General features: G+C 47.2%; 1 protein-coding gene and 1 non-coding gene across 6 annotated transcripts; both read left to right on the top strand.

Annotated features, from left to right (window-relative positions):
* The first annotated feature begins 3,890 nt into the window (after window positions 1-3,890).
* On the top strand, window positions 3,891-3,997 carry LOC141417648 (U6 spliceosomal RNA). The gene has a single exon (XR_012442299.1). It is a non-coding gene; the product is annotated as a U6 spliceosomal RNA (small nuclear RNA).
* Window positions 3,998-7,505: 3,508 nt separating this feature from the next.
* On the top strand, window positions 7,506-18,946 carry Iba57 (iron-sulfur cluster assembly factor IBA57). 5 transcript variants are annotated; one of them, XM_074056104.1, is made up of 4 exons: window positions 7,506-7,846; window positions 11,547-11,612; window positions 15,805-16,145; window positions 16,306-18,946. In XM_074056104.1, exons 1-4 carry the CDS (start codon window positions 7,506-7,508, stop codon window positions 16,695-16,697), a joined length of 1,140 nt encoding a protein of 379 aa, XP_073912205.1. In that variant the 3' UTR covers window positions 16,698-18,946. The 5 variants fall into 5 exon arrangements, with proteins under 5 accessions (XP_073912205.1, XP_020037714.1, XP_020037716.2 ...); XM_020182125.2 differs by lacking the exon at window positions 11,547-11,612; XM_020182127.2 differs by lacking the exon at window positions 7,506-7,846 and having other exon boundaries at window positions 11,594-11,616.
* The last annotated feature ends 3,087 nt before the right edge of the window (window positions 18,947-22,033 follow it).

Raw genomic sequence — 22,033 nt, 5'->3', positions numbered from 1 at the left:
CAGAGTGTATGCATGTGGATATATGTCTGAGCACACAACTTTGTTAATGTACATACCGGTAACTATGCATACATAGTTATGTATGCATAACTGATGTGATGTATGCTACTGATGTGTGCATTGTGGGCACGTTTTTAAGCATGCACATTTATGTACAAGTATCCAATGCTTGTTCACTGGGGGAGATACAGCTCAGATTCATATTGGCTGGAAAAGACCATCTCTCCCCAGCGACAGCCCAAGAGACCAAACCCTGGAAGTCACTACACACATGATGGTGCCACTCAGTGCCAGGCAGCATACCAGGGTTGAGTGGTGAGGACTGGGCAGAGCACAAAGATGTCAGAAACAAAGAACAGTCGAGCACAAGGTCAGCCTGAGCTCAGGGAAGAGGGTAGTCCATCTCAGGCCCTGGAGGTATTGGGATGGGATGCTGGCCAGAACTTGCAAGAATGGCTCTGGTAAGAGACAAAAAGGGTACTGTTGGGAGAGACCGGCTGCTTCCCGTAAGGGAGCCACCCCAGTGCAGACCACAGGTTACCAAGCTGCCTCTCAATCTCCCTGAGGCCCAAGGAAGCCCCAGTGGCCTCTCCTGAGCTGCAAACCTCTATGGTGACCCTGTCCCAAGCCTAGGCTAAGATAAAGTCTAATTTCAGCCTGACTCAGTCAGATGCCATCTGCCTGCTGAGTTCCTCTTCTTTCTGAGGCCTACCTGACTGACCCAGCTGCAAGCGAACACAAATGAAACTCTATTTTGCAGGTGGATCTGTCTCTTTGGGCTGTCATAATATCACATGCTGGGTGCCTCAGGCAACAAAGCTTTATTCTCTCAGTCCTGGAGGCAGCAAATCTAGGTTCATGGTGTGGGCAGGGCTGGTTCCTCCTGACTTGCAGACTGCAGTCTTCTTCCTATCTTCACATGGCTGACATTCTTCTTGATGTCTTCTTATAAGGACATCAGTCATGTTGGATTAGGACTACCCCATTGACCTCATTTTATCTAAATCACCTCTTTAAAGGCCCTGTCTCCGAATGCAATCACATTCTGAGTTCATAGGTGTTAAAGAATTCAGCATACAAGTTTTGGGGAACAGACAGAATTCTTCCCATTTGAAAGTTCTATGTCCATGGGAGGAGGGCCAAAGGGACTCCTGCTAAACGGGCCTCCCTTCATGGAGAGCTGGGGAGATTGAGTGAGCATTTGATGGTGGTGACATTGGTCCTGTTGTTTCATCCTCACAGTGGGGGTGTACCTGGCTGTCCTGACCTGTGCTGGGCAAGTACCAGCTCCTTTGCAATGTGGACATTACCAGAATCCTGAGCCTCTAAACCAGGATGTCACCTCCCATGGCACATGATGCATATCTAAGATGCTCAACTCTCAATTCCCACAGGCTACACCTACCTGGCTACCAAACCTAACACTTCATAGTCACTTAACTACTAAAAAAAAAAAAAAAAGAAAAAAACCCAAACCTGTGTATCTCAGTTTCCCCATCTGCCTGGGATGGCCACAAGGGGATCAGGCAGAGCCAGACACTGCTGACAAATGCTCAGCCATCACTACAACTCTCTTCTCTCCTCATCTTCCAAGCCCTGGAGCAGACCAATGGTCCAGGGCTGGTGGGACCCACCCTTGTCCAGACAGGGCATGGCCACTGAGCTATGCTGGAACAGGATCAGTTAGAAATGACCTCTTGTCTCTTCCCTCTCTGTTTCCACAGCCTTGGCCAACTGGCCACTGCAAATGGGAGTTTGGGAGGGCTAGGGTGGAGAGGGGCATGTTCATAGACATCCCAGAATGGGGGCAGCTCCCTTCTCCTTCCTTTGGGAAGGGAGGAAACCATAAGGAGAGAAAAACAGGAAATCATCACCACCCTGGGAAGTGAGGTCTGGGACCCTCAAATGGTCAATTTTCCAGCTCTCCCACCCCAACTGATAACTGCAGGGTGCAGGCCTCTGGGCATTGCTGGTAATGGGCTCCAAATGCAGCTGGGCTCCTGAGGCCACAATGGGCCCCTGGGTTCCCTGGGCCCTCAGGAGCTAGGCCCTCCTCACTTAGGACGGGAAGAGCACAGCCCAGACTTCCAGGTTTTGTGGGGTAACTGCTGGGCATCTGGATTGGCCAGCCTAATACAGAGGGTCCAGGAAGGCTTCATGGGCAGAGGCCTAGAGACACACATCTCAGGAGAGGAACATTCCATTTTATTTGAGTCCACTGTGTTTAAATAACCCACAGGGTGGTGGCTGCCAGCCAGCACAGGATTAGTGGGAGCATTCCAGAGCACAGTGAATGGCCCAAGCCCAGGGCCCATGGACACAGGGTGGACTGCTCACTTACCCTTCCTGCCAGTTTATGTGGGTGAGAAGCCAATTCCTCTGCTTGCCCGGGGATGAGCTAACATGAAGCCAGAGGAATGGGCTTATGTGAGGCCTGAGGAATGTGACCCTTACACCATGAGTGTTGCCCCCAGCCAGTGTTGGCCTGGCCTGGCTTCCGCTCCACCATTGCCTGGGCTGGTAGGGAGGTGCTGGATAACCCTCAAACCCAGGGAAGAGGAAGTTGTGGCCTGCCAGGGGCACACATTCCATTTACAGCTGGTGTCAATCAGGAAGTCTGTGGCCTGAGGGGTCTGAGGGTTGGGGGTCACTGGGGAGGAGGCTCCTGGCTGGATCTCCATCAGCCCCAACACTGCCCAGACCCATTAGGTAGGGATCCAGGATCTCACAGGATTTGAGGCAGACAGAAAGGGCCCTGAAGGCAAAGTCCAGGGCCTGGGGCCTGACCACAGTCAGAAAGACACATGCTCAAGTCCTTTTTGTAGAGATCAGCCTGAGACAGTAATTCATTGATTTGTCCACTATTAACTGAACCCCTAATGCTACCAGGCACTGCCCGAGGCTCTAGGGATGTGACAGTGAGCTATGACAACGATTCTCTACTTGGCTAAAGTGTGTAGTCAGGTGCCTGAATCTTCTGGGTCCGGCTTTGTGCTTCCTTGAAAATCCAGTTTTAGGGAGAACCTTGCTAAATCAGTTGAGTAAGAACCCTACTGTCAATGTCCAATCACTGTCAGTATGTGACTGGGCTCTTCATCCACCCATACCCCAGGTGATGTCTGGGCCCTGGCCTGCTTTTAGCAGGAATTCTGTTGGCAGAGGGATCAGCCAGATTCCCCTCACCCCTGCTATCTCCTCTTGGTCATTTTCTAGCCACTGACCTCACACCGCTCCTTAGGTATAGATCCCCATGGCCTAGGCTATGTTTGGAGTGGAACCTGATCTCTCTCCCACTGTGAGGCTCCATTGCTGTGGTGCCTGCACCTATCACCATAGCTCCTTAAAGGCTTCCTTAGCATTATCTTTAAAAAGTACCATGAGTATTATTTTCTTTAACAGCCATACAAAAGTTCCATCTTCCTTGAGCTCAGAGTCACAAACAAAAGACATTTCAAAGGAGTAGTCTTTGGTATGTTAGTGGTCAATGGTCATGGAGAAAATAATGAGGCAAGTGGGCCTTGAGAGGCCTTCAAGGTGAGGCTGGCTTGAACCAGGGAAGTCCAATGCAAAGATTACCAATGGAAGTCTGCTGGAGCTACCCTGCAGCTTGGTCACCTGGGGTAAGGAAGAGAGGCCCCTTACAGTGGGGAGGCCACCCATCAATGGAAAGTTACCTGGAGGATGAAAGTCATGAGAGGGAGGGGAGAGAGACCCCCCAAACAAAGAGGCCAGGAAGAGAGGCATCAAGGATACCCTTCACCTGGTGATGTAGGAAGATCTGGGGGCCACATGACCACAGTGTGACACAGAGACAGAGAATGAGCAGGGCCAAGTGCAGTCAAAGGGTCCCGGAGAGACCTCTGGCCACTAGGTAGTAGAAACATGGGAGGGTGCTCGCTTCGGCAGCACATATACTAAAATTGGAACCATACAAAGTAGATTAGCAGGGCCCCTGTGCAAGGATGACACGCAAATTCGTTAAGTGTTAAAAAAACAAAACAAAACATGGGAAGTCTTCTGCGACAGTTCTGTTTGTTTGGCTGAATACCAAACACCACAGGTATAGGACAGACAGCCCACTGGCTTTAAGAGTTTTCCTGAAAAGGGTAGGAAAAACTTGGACCATGTGGTGTGGAAGCAGGAGTTCTGAAGCTATGTTTAGTGTTATCGACTGACTCATGCACATTCCCTCCCCCAAGATTCACAGACTGAAGCCCTATCTATAGTTTATCTACTACAACAAAGTAGTAGCCTGGTTGGCTTATAAACAACAGAAATTTGTTTCTCACAGTTCTGGAGGCTGTTAGTCTGACATCAGTACATGGCCAATTCTCTGGTGAGGGTTGCTTCTTGATTCACAGCTGGCCCTTCTACTGTGTCCTCACCTGCGGGACACTAATCCCATCATGAGGCTCCACCCTCATGACCTAATCACCTCCCAAAGCCCACCTCTTAACACTATCACCTAGGGGTGAAGATTTCAGCATATAGTTCTCAGCAACCCCTGATCCACAACGATGAAGCCCTTAAGGAGGTAACTGAGAGAAAATGAGGTCATTGGGTGGACCTTAATCTCATGGAACTGGTGTCCTCATAAAAAAAGGAGATTAGCACAAAACACAGAGGGATGGTCATGTGAAAACACAGGGAGAAGATGCCCTGTACAAATCAGAGACCTCATCAGAAACTAGCCCTACCTGATACCTTGATGTGGTGACTTCTGGCTTCCAGAACTGTGAGCTAAGAAAGTTCTACTGTTTTAAGTTCATCCCCCCTCCTTCCCAGTATTGTTATAGCAGCCCAAAGAGACAAAACTCTCAGGAAAACACCATGGCAGTTTCTCAAAAAATTAATGAGGTGGAGTGGCTTCAAATGGTAGAGCACTGGCCTAGCAAGCATGAGGCCCTGAGTTCAAACCCTAGTACCACCAAAAAAAATGAATAAATAAATAAATAAAATATGGGATCATCATATGAGCCAGAAATCTCATCTCTGGGTATATACCCCAAAGAGTTGAAAGCAAGGTCTCAAAGAAATATTTGTACACCCATGTTCATAGAAGCATTACTCACAGCAGCCAAAAGGCAGAACTAACCCACATGTCTATTGATAGATGAATGAGTAAATGAAATGTGGCCCATTCATTTAATGAAATATAATTCATCTTCAAAAAGGAGGACTAAAGGTGTGATTCAAACAGTTCACAGCCTGCTTTGCAAGTGTGAAGCCCTGAGTTGAAACAAAAGCCCGCCAAAACATAACAAAAAAAAACCCCACCTAAACACAAAAAGGAAATTGCGATGTATGCTACAACATGGATGAACCTGGAAGACATGCTGCATGAGTCAGACACATAAGAACAAATACTGTATAACTGCATTTACATGAGGTTCCTGGAGTCATCAAATCTACAGAGACAGGAAAGTTGGATGGTGGGTGGCAGTGGTTGGGGAAAGAAACTAGGAAGTTAGTATTTTTTTTTTTTTTCATTTTTCTTTTATTATTCATATGTGCATACAGGCTTGGTTCATTTCTCCCCCCTGCCCCCACCCCCTCCCTTACCACCCACTCCGCCCCCTCCCGCTCCCCCCCTCAATACCCAGCAGAAACTATTTTGCCCTTATCTCTAATTTTGTTGTAGAGAGAGTATAAGCAATAATAGGAAGGAACAAGGGGTTTTGCTGGTTGAGATAAGGATAGCTATACAGGGCATTGACTCACATTGATTTCCTGTGTGTGGGTGTTACCTTCTAGGTTAATTCTTTTTGATCTAACCTTTTCTCTAGTTCCTGGTCCCCTTTTCCTATTGGCCTCAGTTGCTTTAAGGTATCTGCTTTAGTTTCTCTGCGTTAAGGGCAACAAATGCTAGCTAGTTTTTTAGGTGTCTTACCTATCCTCACCCCTCCCTTGTGTGCTCTCGCTTTTATCATGTGCTCATAGTCCAATCCCCTTGTTGTGTTTGCCCTTGATCTAATGTCCACATATGAGGGAGAACATACGATTTTTGGTCTTTTGAGCCAGGCTAACCTCACTCAGAATGATGTTCTCCAATTCCATCCATTTACCAGCGAATGATAACATTTCGTTCTTCTTCATGGCTGCATAAAATTCCATTGTGTATAGATACCACATTTTCTTAATCCATTCGTCAGTGCTGGGACATCTTGGCTGTTTCCATAACTTGGCTATTGTGAATAGTGCCGCAATAAACATGGATGTGCAGGTGCCTCTGGAGTAACAGTCTTTTGGGTATATCCCCAAGAGTGGTATTGCTGGATCAAATGGTAGATCGATGTCCATCTTTTTGAGTAGCCTCCAAATTTTTTTCCAGAGTGGTTGTACTAGTCTACATTCCCACCAACAGTGTAAAAGGGTTCCTTTTTCCCCGCATCCTCGCCAACACCTGTTGTTGGTGGTGTTGCTGATGATGGCTATTCTAACAGGGGTGAGGTGGAATCTTAGTGTGGTTTTAATTTGCATTTCCTTTATTGCTAGAGATGGTGAGCATTTTTTCATGTGTTTTCTGGCCATTTGAATTTCTTCTTTTGAGAAAGTTCTGTTTAGTTCACATGCCCATTTCTTTATTGGTTCATTAGTTTTGGGAGAATTTAGTTTTTTAAGTTCCCTGTATATTCTGGTTATCAGTCCTTTGTCTGATGTATAATTGGCAAATATTTTCTCCCACTCTGTGGGTGTTCTCTTCAGTTTAGAGACCATTTCTTTTGATGAACAGAAGCTTTTTAGTTTTATGAGGTCCCATTTATCTATGCTATCTCTTAGTTGCTGTGCTGCTGGGGTTTCATTGAGAAAGTTTTTACCTATACCTACTAACTCCAGAGTATTTCCTACTCTTACTTGTATCAACTTAAGAGTTTGGGGTCTGATATTAAGATCCTTGATCCATTTTGAGTTAATCTTGGTATAGGGTGATATACATGGATCTAGTTTCAGTTTTTTGCAGACTGCTAACCAGTTTTCCCAACAGTTTTTGTTGAAGAGGCTGCTATTTCTCCATCGTATATTTTTAGCTCCTTTGTCAAAGATAAGTTGCTCATAGTTGTGTGGCTTCATATCTGGATCCTCTATTCTGTTCCACTGGTGGAAGTTAGTATTTAATGGGGAGAGCTTCCATTTGGGAAGATGAAAGTTCTGGAGATGGATGGTGGTGATGGTTGCACAGCAGTGTAAAGCAATGCCACGAAACTGAATGCACAGAAATAATTAAAAGGGTAAATTTCACCTTGTATGTATTTAACCACAATGAAACAAACAGAAACTATGCTTTGTGAGGGGCAGGAGCGCTGGGTGGACTCTGTTCTTGGAATCTACAGGGGAGGGGCTGGACGTGAGCACAGACCGAGGATCTACCCCACCCCCCACCGCTCCACAGCCCCTTGTGTTACGCTCCCGCTATTCACGCATGCTCTGTCTGCTCCTTCCCACCGGCGGCCGTCGCCAGGGGTCGCTGTAGCGCCCGCCCACCCGTCACCTCACTCGTGCGCAAGATGGCGGCTGCGGCACTGCTCCGTGGCGCGCTTCCGGGACGCGGCCGTCCAGCCTGGCGCTGGCGGCTGCACGCGGCCCCGAGGTTCTGCCTGGCTCACGGTTCCAGCCCTCTCAGCAGTGACCCCACTAACAGCGCAGCCTGGGCCTGTTTCCTGCTAGACGAACGCGCCCTGCTGCGCGTGCGCGGCCCGGACGCGGCGCCCTTCCTACTGGGGCTGCTGACCAATGAGCTGCCCCTTCTAGATCCCGCGGACAGCGCGGCTTCGTCCCCTGCGCGCGCGGCGTACGCTCACTTCCTGAACGTGCAAGGCCGCACTCTCTATGATGTCATCCTGTACGGGTGAGCACGGGCAGGGAGTTGGGGGCGGGGTGAGGAGGCCTAGGTGCGGTCAGGCCAGACGCTCCACGGAAGCGTCTGAGTGGGATAGATTACACCCAGAGGAGGACGCCCAGGGAGGCCGGGTTAGACACACCAAGCAAAGACATCCGGAGGAGAGCTAGGCTTCCGGGAGAGGGGGCGACCTGTACAAGGCTTCCAAGAACCGGCCAGTGTCTTGCACCATGCCTAGAGCATGGGCTCTCAACCAGTCAGAGGCTGTACCCAGCCTCTGGAGGTAGACACCTTCAAGGCGGGGGTTCCCCTCAGCCCTGCGGGTCACTCTTCCTCACTGCATGGAAAAAGGGGTCTTTGGCCTTCTCTGCGCACAGTTCCCTGTTTCGAGCTTGTGCCAGTGCTCCAAGCATCAGATTTGCACCTCGCTTCCCTGTTTCCTCTCTGCAGGCTTCCCAGTGCCCAATATATCCTCGTTTGGTCTCTTCATCTGTATTAACATTACAGTGGCTGTAAACAATATTCACTGGCAGAGCCGGTTAGGGACCTGTGTGTTTACAGCATTGGATTTTCACTTGCCTAACTTCCCAGCACTGGAGTCAGGGGCTAGTGCTGAGATGCTCCCTCCCTGACCGGTTTTCGCTTGCTCGCTGCCCCTGGGCTGTTCACGCTGACTCTCACTGAGGCTCAGTCTGGCTCCCCGACCTGTCTGCCTGACCAGTCTGCCTGGTGTGGTCCTGTGTTGGGTTTGGAGAAGCACCTAGGTGCATGTTTGGACTCATCTCTGCCAGGGGCAGAGATTCTAGGTGGAATATGGTCACTGAGAATGTGGCAGCCATGGTGTCATACCTAAATGCTACCTGCATGTCTGTGGCGAAGCCTAGTGCATTTTTAGAGTTTCTCTTTGTCACCTGTGTATTGAAATGCCTGCCATGGCGATGTGCCTTCTTGGGATCTTTTTTTCATATTATGTTGCTTAGCAGGCTCTTGGATCTAGAAGAGGGATCAGCAAATGACAGGCCCCACCCAGTGCTGTTCTAAATAGAACCTTCCCATGCCCATTTGTCTCCCCTCCACCTGGGGCTGCATCTGCTAGGCGGCGCTGTGGTAATTTAGGTCCTAAACGAGGCACTGTCTGCCCTTTTCAGAAAAATCATGTGGACCCCAGCTCTAGAGGCTTTAATAATCTCTAACTGCGTTTCTGTCATCATCTCTGTCTGCCTCATACAATAATTTCTTACTTTCCCTCTGGAGGCTTTCATTTCTTTATCTCAGAAGCTATGTTTTGGGCTAGGTGCACAGCTCAAGTGGTAGAGTACCTGCCTAGCAAGCATGAGGCCCTGAGTTTAAACCCCAGTACTGCCAAAGCAAACAAAAACTGTTCTTTGATCATCTTGAGTTTTCTACATCAGTAATCTGTAGTACAGGTGGTCCCCAACTTGTGATAGTTTGATTTAGGATTTTTACTTTTTCGTGGTTCAAAAGTGATAGGCATTCAGTAGGAACCATACTTGGAATTTTGAATTTGGATCTTTTCCTGGGCTCTTGATGTTTGTTTGGACCTCTGACAGTCCTGGGCAGCAACATCAAGCCACAGCTTCCAGTCAGATCACAAGGGGAACAGCATGCTGTGTGGTGTGCTGTGTGTGTGTGTGTGTTGTTTTTTTAAATTAGGATATATTCATTATAACGGGTGTGGGGTGCTGTGTTTTGTGTGTGCTAGGATGTTCAGCAGGTCAGAGGTATGTGGTACATTTTCACTTAAGGTGTTTTCAGCAGGTGATGTAATTCCATCGTAAGTTGAGGAGCTACTCTGGCATCTATTCTGATTACTGCTGTTAAGGTACTCACTTATGTAATGTTGTCTTGGGCCCTGGGTTTCCTTTCTCATACTTGCTATCCCCTTTTATCTTTTTCCCTCAAAGTCCTCATTTTGTTGAATTCCTTGTTTTGTTTCTTAGGACTTTTTTCTCCCTCCTGGCCTGGGATGTGCCACAGTTTTTATTATTGGGTGGCTCTTTCCCAAGTTTGTGCCCTCCTGCGCACACACACACACACACACACACACCCTGAGAGCAGGGAATATTTGGGCAGTGGATATAGGAGGGACTGACTAGATTAGAATGGAAATTCAGATTGTCATGTTTTGTGAAAATCTCCCTCTTCAATTCCATTCCAGTTTATGTTCCTGTTTTTCCTCAGCAGTTAGATGAAGGGCCACATAAGTCTCTTGGATTTGAGGTGCTGGAAGGCCCTATTTACATCTTATCTGTCTCCAGCTCTGCTTGTGGCTTGGGGTTAGGACCGAGCGTGCTTGTCCTTCCCACCCTGCCTGTCTGGTGATTCTTGGGGTTGAGCCTGTGAGCTTGTACTCTTTTCTTTGTTTGTTGGCTATTGGCTGTTTGTCTGTTTCTCTCTCTTCATGTCTGCTGACTAGGGGAGAGCACATGTTGTGAGTCAGGGTAGTTCTCCATGGTATTATGCTTGCTGCTGTTCTCTCCTGGACACTTTCTCTTCATTCTTGTTTTCTTTCTGTCTGCCTCTGTCTCTGTGTCTGTATATGTCTCTCTCTGGAATTTTTTTTTTTTTTTGGTGGGACTGGGGTTTGAACTCAGGGCTTTTTGCTTGCAAAGCAGGCACTCTACCACATGAGCCACACGTCCAGCCCATTTTGTTCTGGTTATTTTGAGATGGAGTCTCTTGAACTATTTGCCCTAGTTGGCCTTGAACTGTGATCTTCAGTATCTCAGCCTCCAAGTAGCTAGGATTACAGGTGTGACTGGTACCTGGATTTTTTTTTTTTTCCTGGCAGTACTGGGGTTAATTCAGGGCCTCATGCTTGCTAGACAGGTACTCTACCACTTGAGCCACTCCACTAGCCCTATTTTGTGTGGGGTGTTTTCAAGATAGGGTCTCATCAACTGTTTGCCTAGGCTGGGCTCCTCCTCATCTCTACCTTCTGAGTAACTAGGATGATAAGTGTGAGCCATAGGTACCCGGCCTTTTTCTTTTTTGAGGCAGGGTCTTACTTTGTAGGCTAGCCTTGAACTTATCATCCTCCTGCCTCAGCCTCACAAGTGCTGAGAGTTTAGATGTACACCACAATGCCTGGCCCCCTGAATATTTTGTTTTTTTTGGTACAGAAGTTTGAACTCAGGACATTGTGCTTGCTAGGCAGACATTCTATGACTCAAGCCACACCTCCAGCCCTTGGAATTTTGCATTTCAATGTTTATGCTTTCAACTTATCATTCATGGATTATTTCCTCACAGTACTCTGTTCTGTTTCCTGGATGCAGCATCTTCTCTCAGATGAAACCATAGACTTGATTTTTTTTTTTAAATTATTTTGGCTATTGATTTTTAGAAGAACTTTTAAGAGCTATTTTAGGTTCACAGCAAAATTGACCAGAGAATGCGAGTTCCTGTATACTCTTTGTTTCCCTCCCCAGCATCCCTGGCCATCAGCACCTGCACCAAAGGGATCATCTGTCAGAATCAGTGTCTGTACATACCCAGGGTCAGAGTTTGCATCAGGGTTCATTCTTGGAGTTGGATGCTTTGTGGATGTAGATAAATGCTCATGACATGAATCTGGCATTGCAGTATCTTTCAGAGTAGCTTCCCTGCCCTCAGAGTCCTCTGTGCTCACCCACTCATCCTCCCTCCTCTGTGACCACTGATCTTTATACTGTTTTTCCTTTTTCAGAATGACCTGTGTTAAGATTGTACAAGATGTGGCCTTTTCAGATGGGCTTCTTTCACTTAGTAGCATGTGTGTAAGTTTCCTCCACATCTTCTCATGGCTCCAGAGCTCATTTCTTTTTGTTTATGAACGCTCTTCCACTGTGTGATGTGCCTTCACCCACTGAAGGGTACCTGGGCTGCTTCCAAATTTTGGTGGTTATGAATAAAGCTGCTATAAACATCCATGTGCAGTCTTGTAGTCTTTTTTTTTTTTTTTGGTGGGACTGGGGATTGAACTCAGGGCTTCATGCTTGCAAAGCAGGCGCTCTACTGCTTGAGCCATACCTCCAGTCCATGTGTTGTCTTTTGTGTGGACATAAATTTTTCCTTTGGGTAAAGACTAACGAGGGCAGTTTCTGGATTGTATAGGAAGAGTGAGTAGGTTTAGGCTGGGCATGGTGGTGCACACCTGTAATTCTAGCACTCTGGAAGCTAAAGCAGGAGGATCTTGAGTTTGAGAACGGCCTGGGCTACATAGCAAAAACAAACCGAAAAGCATACTGTAGACCCTTGGTATCTGCAAGTGTGTGGTTCCAAGGAGACCGCCATTGAGGAAAACCTATGGATATTCTAGATGCATAGAGTTTAGTGTTGTACTATTGGTGCTTGATTCATTTTTCCCATAACACACCTCTAACTGCTGCTAAAGACATGCTGCCTCTAAACAAATCCAAAATTCTCTCTTAAGTTTATTAACTTTTACCTTGCTTTTTAGGTACCATTTGGTGTTTTCAGAAAGTTTCTTATTTTTACAAAATGAAGGGCAGGGGAACACTCAGCAGGTCCCATGATTGAAACACAACTGATGATAACTTTGGGACTGACTGAGAGGTTCTCAGTATCTACTGGCTATAAAATTCATGCACAGAAATTTAAGATTTTTTTTTTGGTGGTACTATGGTTTGAACTCTGGGCCTCATGCTTGGTAGGTAGGCGCTCTGCCACTTGAGGCACTCTGCCAGCCCTTCTTTTTGTGTTGGGTATTTTCAAGATAGGGTCTTATAAACTATTTGCCTGGGGCTGGCTTCAAACTGTGATCCTCCTGATCTTTGCCTCCTGAGTAGCAAGGATTACAGGCCTGAGTCACTGGTGCCCAGCAAGAATTTAAGATTTTTCTTTGAAATTTCTTTTGATTTTTTTTTTACTGCATTTGGTCAAAACCATGCGTAATTTGTGAATAAGGTGGGCTTACTGTACATTATAATTCCAGTTTGTAAAAAACAAAAGAAAATAATTAAAATCAGTATGTTTAGTTTTTCTTTCTTTTCTTTTTTTTTTTTTTTTTTTAGTAGCCTTAGTTTTTAATCAATTGCCAACTTATCTTCCACAGTGGCTGCACCATCTTGTATTCTAGCAGTGAATGAGAATCATTGCTCCCCGACCTCACCAGCATTTGGCCCATGTTCTGGATTTCGACTGATATTCCGAATGTTGGGTGTAGTGGTACCCATTTCTCTGATGGCATGATGTGGGATGTCTTCAAGCTTACCCAACTGACATCTTTGTATTTTCTTTGGAGGCATCTGTTCAACTCTGGTCCATTTTTTTATCTGTGAGTTTTTTTGTTTATTTTTTGTTTTTAGTTTTTTGAGATGGTCTTGCTCTGTACCACAGGTTGGTTTTGGACCTGCCTTTCTCTTGACTATTGCAGTTAATAGGCATGTACCACCATGGGTTGTTTTTTTTTTTTTTTTTTTGGTAGACTGGGGTTTGAATTCAGGGCCTTGTACTTGCTAGGGCAAGCACTGAATCACATTCCAGCCCTTTTTTGCCTTAGTTATTTTTTAGGTAGAGTCTCAAGTTTTTGCCTGTGGCTGGCCTCCTGCATAGCTGGGATTACAGAAACACACCACTATGCCCAGCTTGTTTGTTGAGATGGGGGTCTTCCTAACTTTTTCCTGACCTAGCCTCAAAACATCATCTTCCCCATCTTTGCCTCCCAAGCTGCTGGGGTTACAGGTGTGCACTACTATGGATTGTTTTCCTTCTTTTGTTTCAGAATTGAACCCAGGGCCTTGTGTATGCTAGGCAGGCACTCTACCACTGAGCTCATGTCCAGTCCTGGGTTGATTTCTTGTTGGTGAGTTTTCACTGATGCTCTATTTTGGATAACAGTACCATATTGTGTGTGTCTTTTGCTCCATTTTTCTCCTGGACTGAGGCCTGTTTTTCTCCCAGACGAGGCTCCGGTGTTCTGAGGTTCCTTCTGCCTTCTGTGTTCTAATAGTGTGCATGCTTCCTTTGGTGCCTTTCTCTTAGTTGATTTTTTTTTTTTTGGTAGTGGGGCTTGAACTCAGGACCTATATACCTTCAGCCACTCCACCAGTCCATTTCTGTGATTTTTTTTTTTTTTTTTTGAGATAGGGCTCATAGATCTTCCTGATCTCTGCCTCCTGAGTAGCTAGGATTACAGGTGTGAACCACTGGCTCCCGACTCTTAGTTGATTTTCATCTGTCTTCATATTTGAGGCAAAGAAAAGCTATGAGGTCCTATGGTGGGCAAGATAGTACACTGGTGGCTGGCTGCAAGCTGGCTTCTGTGGGGCACCTGCAGAGTCACAGTCTCTCAGGGCAGTGTGGCCTCTCAGGAAGAGCCAATGGGGAGTCAGACAGTACCTCCTCACCCTTGGTGGGGACCCATGATGTGTGGGGACTTGGGCCTGTCTCAGCTTTCCACCCGCTCTGGAGCATTGGGGTTGTGTGCTGATGTAGTGTTTGGGTGGCTGAGTAACAGGAAAGATGTGTTGGGAAAGAAAGCTGCGGCAAATCCCCAGTGCAGCCTAGCCACCTTCCCAGGAGCTGTTTTTCCTCATGAATGATTGCCAATCCTTGGTCTGACTGAATCCACCTCTTGGTTCTTGAGCAGCCCTGGCACCTACTGGTGCATCCGGCCAATTCCTTGGCAGGATGTCTGGGACCTGGTCCCTATCTACCTGCTTGACCTGCACTCCCAACTCCCTGAAGCTCTGAGTACTGCCCCTGCCTAAGGGTCTCGTGTGGTGAGGGTCTCTACCACAAAACCCATGTGGGTGGAGGCTGGGCCTGCATCAGCCATTGTAGGGCCTCTGGGTTCAGCTATTAGCATGATGCCTTTATGTGGCTGTCACCTTCTGCCTGAGCCTGTGGGTCACTGGGGTCTGCACTGTTGCAGTGCCTTGTGCCATGGGTGTGGCTGTGTATAATCAGTCTCCTTGGTGCACTTGGGAAGTGCAGCGCTGTGTCACCACAAGTCACTGTTGTCTGTACATTCATTCTCATTGTGGTGTACCTATATGCTCTATGGGAAACAAACATGTAACTGCTATTCTAAAAGCAGTTTAGTAGCAAGGTTGTGAATGTTCAATTCTAGGGAAGAACTTTATGACTGATAGACATATTTGTATCTTGATGTGTTCTGCTTTTAGGAGCAACATTCATTGCTCTTATTACAACTATATGCTCTATGGGAAAGAAGCATGTAACTGCCATTCCATAACCAGCTTAGTTAGAAAGTTACACAATGTTCCATCTAGAAAATAAGTCTGTTTCATAGGATTTTCTTTCTCCTATCACTGTTTTCAAATTAAAGTCATATTTATTTTTTTTCATGATGCACTATTATACTCTGTGGGAAAGAAGCATGTGACTGCTGTTCTAAGAGCAGCCTAGTTACAAGGTTTAGAATGTAGCACGATGTTCCACTCTAGGGAAGAACCTTGTGACTGATCTTGTTTGAACTTTGAAGTGAGTGCGTTTGTCTGCCCGAGAGGACGTTCACTCTGGAGATGTAGCTCTATGTGGCCAAGGGCAGGACTCTTTTGTTTCCTGTATACCTATCTGTGCTTACTGACAAGATCAAGGCTCTCTTTGGTCTGGCAGTGTGCTTGTCTTCCCCCAACATTGTAGGCTATTGGCAGTGCAACCCTACACAGTCAGGGTTATGGCTCTCTGCATGTTGGTTGTTGCAGGTTGCTTGTCTGCCTTTGTGAGAGGAACACTGTAGAGGTGCAGTCCCATGTGGCTGTGAGCACAGCTGTTATTGCCTTGTCTGCTGTGAGTAAGCCATGGGCAGAATTCAAGGGGCACACTTGTCTGCTTGTGATGCTACATGCTCTGGAGGTGCAGCTGGGTGTGGCCCAGGGCACTTTTCTGTACACCTTGGTCCTTCCCATGCACTTGGTGAGCTGGCTGTGGGCAGAGACTCCTGCCTATTCCCCAACCCCTTGTCTCTCTTCCGGTAGACTCCCTGAGTGCCCAGAGGAGGCCCCAGGCTTCCTCCTGGAATGTGACAGCTCCACGCTGGATGCCCTGCAAAAGCACCTTGCACTGTACAAGATCCGTCGGAAGGTCATGGTGGAGCCACATCCAGAGCTCCACGTGTGGGCTGTGCTGCCCAGCACCCCCCAGGCCCCTGAGGCTGTGCCGCTGCAGGAGAGGGTGGGAGCCACTGCCATCCTCACCCGTGACCCCCGAACTTCACACATGGGGTGGCGGCTTCTTACCCAGGACCATGGCCCTGCCCTGGTGCCTGGAGGCCAACTTGGGGACCTCCAGGATTATCATACGCATCGATACCAGCAAGGTATGGATGGAAAGGGCATGCTTGGCTGAGTGAAGGGAAGGTGTGGAGAGGAGGGGCTGGATGAACCCCAGGTAGGGCAGGGCAGGTAGAAGGGCTGGGTGGTTTTGAACACACTTGGGACTGAATGCACTCATCTTTCTCTCTTGTCTGATCTCCACAGGCATCCCTGAGGGGGTCCATGACCTGCCCCCAGGATTGGCCCTTCCGTTGGAGTCCAACTTGGCTTTTATGAATGGTGTGAGCTTCACCAAGGGTTGCTACATTGGCCAGGAGCTGACGGCCCGCACTCACCACATGGGTGTCATTCGCAAGCGCCTCTTCCCTGTACGACTCAAGGGTTGCCTCCCTACCAGTGGCATTGGTCTTGGCACCTTGGTGCTGACCACAACAGGACAGGTGGCTGGCAAGTTTAGGGCTGGCCAGGGGGATGTGGGACTGGCCCTGCTGCGGTCAGACACAATCAAGGGTCCTCTCCACATCAGGATCTCTGAGAACCATCAGGTGGCTGTAACAGCCTCAGTACCAGACTGGTGGCCCATAGCCACCAAGTAGCCCTGGATGCCCTGGACTTCTGCTGGCCTTAGAGTTATTGGGGTGCCTTGATTTATCTGCTGTGCCTTGCTTGGTATGAGCCCCCTTCCCATGGTGGCCCCATGAACACACCCACATGGGAAAGTCTCTGTGTCTTAGGCTGCAGGTGTGCTTGCCACCACTGATACTTCTTTTGGAAGACTGTGGGCTGTTCTGTGACTGGGGACAGCAGGAACTCTTTTGAGGTCCTTTTGGGAAGGACCTGAGCCCACCTGTGTGGGCACTGAGCCCCCCACTTGGACCAGACTCCAAATGGGTCTGTGGGTCAAGGACAGGATGACATTTGTGTCAGCCCTGGTAGCTCCCCAGACTTTGCCCTCCACTTGGGAGGTGGCCTGTGTGCCTGCTGAGTTGGTGGGTCGGAGGAGATGGGCTTTGTGAATCATAGTACCATGCTCTCTTTGAAATACATCTCAGGGTGGAAGTTTGTAGGTTGGAGATGTTGGATACCTTGGGACAGAGACATCTGCATGGTAAGGAACACTGACTGAACACCTGACTGAACCCTTTGCTAGAGCACCTCTGTGGCTTATGATGAGCCACTAGTCATTTCACACTGCAGTGTCTGCAAAGGTGCCCACAGCATACAGTTCTCCAACTCTTTCTTCCTCTGGAGGTCCTCAGGAGAGGTAGAGCCCAGGCTTGGGTCCCAGTTGCAGGGGCTTCTGTTTGAGTTGTGTTTTTGCTGGTTTGGGATGTTTACCACTTGTTTTCATTAAGGGAGTGACTTGCTGGCCAATGGTGGTATCACCCCCCTCCCCTTTGAGCCACCAACTTCCTTTCTTTTGTTATAATGGGAACTTATTGCACCAGGGGTCTCATCCCAAGGCCCAGAGGGGGTATTAAAGTGTGACTTACAAGCATCCTCTTCAGAACTCTGGTTTCATTTCAGGTAGATGGAAGCTGGGACTTGGTTTGGGGTTTGATAGACCAGACACATGGAACAGCCATCTGGAAAACAGCAAACATACCAGATAAAATCAGTCTCAGTGGAGTTTTGCAGGCATTGCTAGACCAACAAGAAGGAGTGAGGTCCCAGGGTCTAGGCACAGCAAGTGGACCCCCAGACCTCAGGGCTGGGGGGTAGGTGGCTCTGAGCTGTCGTCTGCAGGAGCAGGCACAGGGGCCAACAAGCTGGGACCACCAAGACTGGGGCAAGGAGGGATCCTGTGTAGCCATCCTGTAGCCTTGAAGGGCACCTGGGTTGGAATCCCAATGTATTCTGAAGTGCAGTTTTCAGTGGCCTGGGGAGACCAGACAGAGGAAGAAGAGACAGGAGGCTGGTCATCAGCTGGAGTGGACTGGTAAGTTGGGGGTAAGGACCCAACTGGCCCAACAAGCCCAGAGGGACTCCACTTTAGGCAGGACCTGGGTGCCTTGATCCACCCTGTCCATCCCTGCCCCTCCAGACAGTACTGAGTGGGTGGTCAGTGCAGGGAACTGGAGGTGTGGGCAGGCTAGATGCCTCTGAAGGGGAGCAGCAGGACTCCTTTTGGGGCACACAATTAAAGGCTGTGCAGGCCCCAGCATTCCCTGTCTACCCTGCCCCAGGGTGGGGTGGCTAGAACCACAACAGCTCCTGTCTGTTACAGCTTTGCCTCTGGCTCACTGTTTCCACTCTGAAGAAATATACACATCGGTGTTACTGGACATTGGGGTGAAGGAGGGGACCTTCTGGTAGGAGTGGCTTGTACTCTGGAAGCCTTCTGTGGCAAGTGCCTGAGCCCTACAGAGGACATGTTATGACACCTATCATTGCCTTGCTGCTCCCATCAGCTTTTTAGTTGAGACATCTGATTGGGATTTGAGGCCAGTTTCCTCCTGAGTTGCAGCGAGTCATGTAACTGAAGTCTGACCTAAGTTGGATATGCCCTTGGAATGAGACTTAACCTGAACTTAGACACCCTTTGTGTCCCTCATTGGTGGGGCGAGTGTCTATCAAACCTCCCAGCTTTTGGCAGGAGCCTGGCAGAGGTGGTTCTGAAGGCAGGGCCCTAGAGTTAGGAGAGAAAAGGAAGTCCAAGGGGTGTGATGCTATTTTGGGGGCTGAGGCACTGCTGCCTTCCTGTGTTGTGTCCCTGAAGCCTTCGGGCTCTCCAGGTATTGGGATCTCAACATGTTTTGTTCACATTGAACAGGTACATATTTGCTGCAGTCTATCTCAGTGGTTTAAAAAGCAAAATGCCATGCAATAAAAGTGCTTTTTTTTATGCCAGGTGTGGTGATGTATGTCTGTGGCAGGAGTATTGCAAGTTCTAGCTACATAGCAAGACCCTGTATCAAACAACAACAAAAAACCCAAAACAAAAACAGATGGGTGTGGTGGGGCATACCTGTAATCTCAGCTACTCAGGAGGCAGAGACAAGGAGGATCATGAGTTTGAGGGCAGCCTGGAAAAGTCAGTGAGACCTTATCTCAAAATTTAAAAAAAGGGCTTAGCTCAAGTAGTAGAGTACTTGCCTAGCAAGTGAGTGGCCCAGGGTTCAATCCCCAGTATTACCAAAAAATAAATAGATAAATAAGATGCTTTTTTTTTTGTTAAGAAACCAAATCAGTGTCATGAGAAGGGCTGTTCTGACTTACAGGGCTTTATGGCCACCCTGTGTGTGGCTCAGTTTTTATATGGATCAGTGTGGCCAATACAAAGTATAAAAACTGGTGCAGATAGACATTCCTAAAACTCTTCACTAACTTGAACTGTGCTTTTTAGTTTTTGTGAAAAGTATGAGGCTGTGAAAAATGGCCTGTAATAGTTAAACAAAACAAGAACAAAATGCACAGCTGGTAGTATTTTCAGTGTAAACATTTTGGAGAAACCCACCTCTAAGTCAGGGCTAAGGGAAAGTGTTCTGAGGAGTCATACATAGTCCCATAAAAGAAAAGAAGCTCCCTATTCTGGTCTTTGGTGAAATGGTCAATCATGTGCAGCCACAGGAAATGGGAGAGCTAGGGAAACCAGGCCGGTTATACACACCAGCCTAGAGGGGTTTCCTGCATACCTTGAGGTCAGGAGGCATAAGGAGAAGGGGTAGAGGGACCCTTGAACTCCACCAAGGTTGGGCAGGGCAGAAAGGGTACGAGGCTGGTTTGAGTGATTTCCATGGGCTCCAAGTTGCAGGGGTGTTCCCTTACTGCCTAACATGTGGCCCCCAGGTGAACTGCCTTTTGGAGTATATACTGGTAGAGGAGCAGGCTCTGAGCTTACTGGTTTGCATATGGAAGGCAGACACCATGCTGGGCCATTATCTCTAGAAACTGACTAGTAAGGGGAAGGCAGGCTCTCCCCAGCTAGAGAGGTTTTTTTTGTTTTGTTTTGTTTCCTGAGATGCCAAAACATAATATACAGGAAAAAAAATACATACACTTATATAATACTATGAGCAGTGGCCAGCAGAAAAATACAGTAGAGTCAAATCTACAAGTTTAAGATACTTGAGTAACCAGGCATATGATCTAAAATAAATATATTGAATATATTTAAGGAAATAAAATAAGGGATTTAAATAGTGTATAGAATATAGAATAGTGGTTATAAAAGGCTGGAGAGAGGAGGGGCTGGGGGATGAAAAGAGGTACAAAGTCACAGCTGAGAGGAAGAAGTTCTGCCACTTTACACAGAATGGTGACTAGTCAAAGTTACTGTGTCATATAATTCCAAACAGCTAGAAGAGAAGATTATGAATGTTCTCATCACAGGGAAATGATAAATATGAGAGATGATGGTAACCCTATAATGTTCTTAGAGACTGCTTTTGCTAAAAAGCCTGGACTCCTCACCTTCTTGGGCCTACAAGTTAACTAAAAACAGTATGAAAACCTGATACCACTGCTTCCATTTTGCATCTGTCTCCCTTGCTCTGAGTCTCACTCTCCTTCTGTCACCCTGGATACCAGGAAAGATAGAAGTGATCAATAGCATTTTATGACAAAGTACCAAAACTAACCAGAGTTCTAGACCAGAGGCCCAATTTTAGGGTTCTCACATGTCAGATTCAACCCTAATATGCCAAATAAAGTCTGCAAGAATGTTATATATCAGTCCTGTCCTTCCTGAAACCCAGGGTGATTGTAAGAGACACTCAGAATAATGGAGACAGATGTAAAATGGAGGAAGGATGCCAAGCTTTTATTCTGCTTTCAGTTAACTTGTGAGCCCAGGTAAGGAGTCAGTGCTTTTTTTTTTTAAATTACAAAATAACCTCTCAAACCAGAGAGATTATTTATTATCTTTTTTTTCCCTTTTTCTTTTATTATTCATATGTGCATACAAGGCTTGGTTCATTTCTCCCCCTGCCCCCACCCCCTCCCTTACCACCCACTCCGCCCCCTCCCTCTCTCCCCCACCCCCTCAATACCCAGCAGAAACTATTTTGCCCTTATTTCTAATTTTGTTGTAGAGAGAGTATAAGCAATAATAGGAAGGAACAAGGGTTTTTGCTGGTTGAGATAAGGATAGCTATACAGGGCATTGACTCACATTGATTTCCTGTGCGTGGGTGTTACCTTCTAGGTTAATTCTTTTTGATCTAACCTTTTCTCTAGTTCCTGGTCCTCTTCTCCTATTGGCCTCAGTTGCATTTAAGGTATCTGCTTTAGTTTCTCTGTGTTAAGGGCAACAAATGCTAGCTAATTTTTTAGGTGTCTTACCTATCCTCACCCCTCCCTTGTGTGCTCTCGCTTTTATCATGTGCTCATAGTCCAATCCCCTTGTTGTGTTTGCCCTTGATCTAATGTCCACATATAAGGGAGAACATACGATTTTTGGTCTTTTGGGCCAGGCTAACTTCACTCAGAATGATGTTCTCCAATTCCATCCATTTACCAGCGAATGATAACATTTCGTTCTTCTTCATGGCTGCATAAAATTCCATTGTGTATAGATACCACATTTTCTTAATCCATTCGTCAGTGCTGGGACATCTTGGCTGTTTCCATAACTTGGCTATTGTGAATAGTGCCGCAATAAACATGGGTGTGCAGGTGCCTCTGGAGTAACAGTCTTTTGGGTATATCCCCAAGAGTGGTATTACTGGATCAAATGGTAGATCGATGTCTAGCTTTTTAAGTAGCCTCCAAATTTTTTTCCAGAGTGGTTGTACTAGTCTACATTCCCACCAACAGTAAGAGGGTTCCTTTTTCCCCGCATCCTCGCCAACACCTGTTGTTGGTGGTGTTGCTGATGATGGCTATTCTAACAGGGGTGAGGTGGAATCTTAGCGTGGTTTTAATTTGCATTTCCTTTATTGCTAGAGATGGTGAGCATTTTTTCATGTGTTTTCTGGCCATTTGAATTTCT

The sequence above is a fragment of the Castor canadensis genome, chromosome 15, assembly GCF_047511655.1.
Source record: "Castor canadensis chromosome 15, mCasCan1.hap1v2, whole genome shotgun sequence".
Lineage (NCBI taxonomy): Eukaryota > Metazoa > Chordata > Mammalia > Rodentia > Castoridae > Castor > Castor canadensis.
The sequence above is the reverse complement of the archived record's forward strand: the minus strand, read 5'-3'. Positions and strand labels throughout refer to the sequence as shown.

Excerpts from the sequence above, each read along its gene's own strand:
- Iba57 (XM_074056104.1), top strand. The coding sequence starts at position 7,506 with ATGGCGGCTGCGGCACTGCTCCGTGGCGCGCTTCCGGGACGCGGCCGT. Across the intron at positions 7,847-11,546 it reads TATGATGTCATCCTGTACGG|AATGACCTGTGTTAAGATTG; the intron begins GTGAGCACGGGC and ends TTCCTTTTTCAG. Across the intron at positions 16,146-16,305 it reads TACGCATCGATACCAGCAAG|GCATCCCTGAGGGGGTCCAT; the intron begins GTATGGATGGAA and ends TGATCTCCACAG.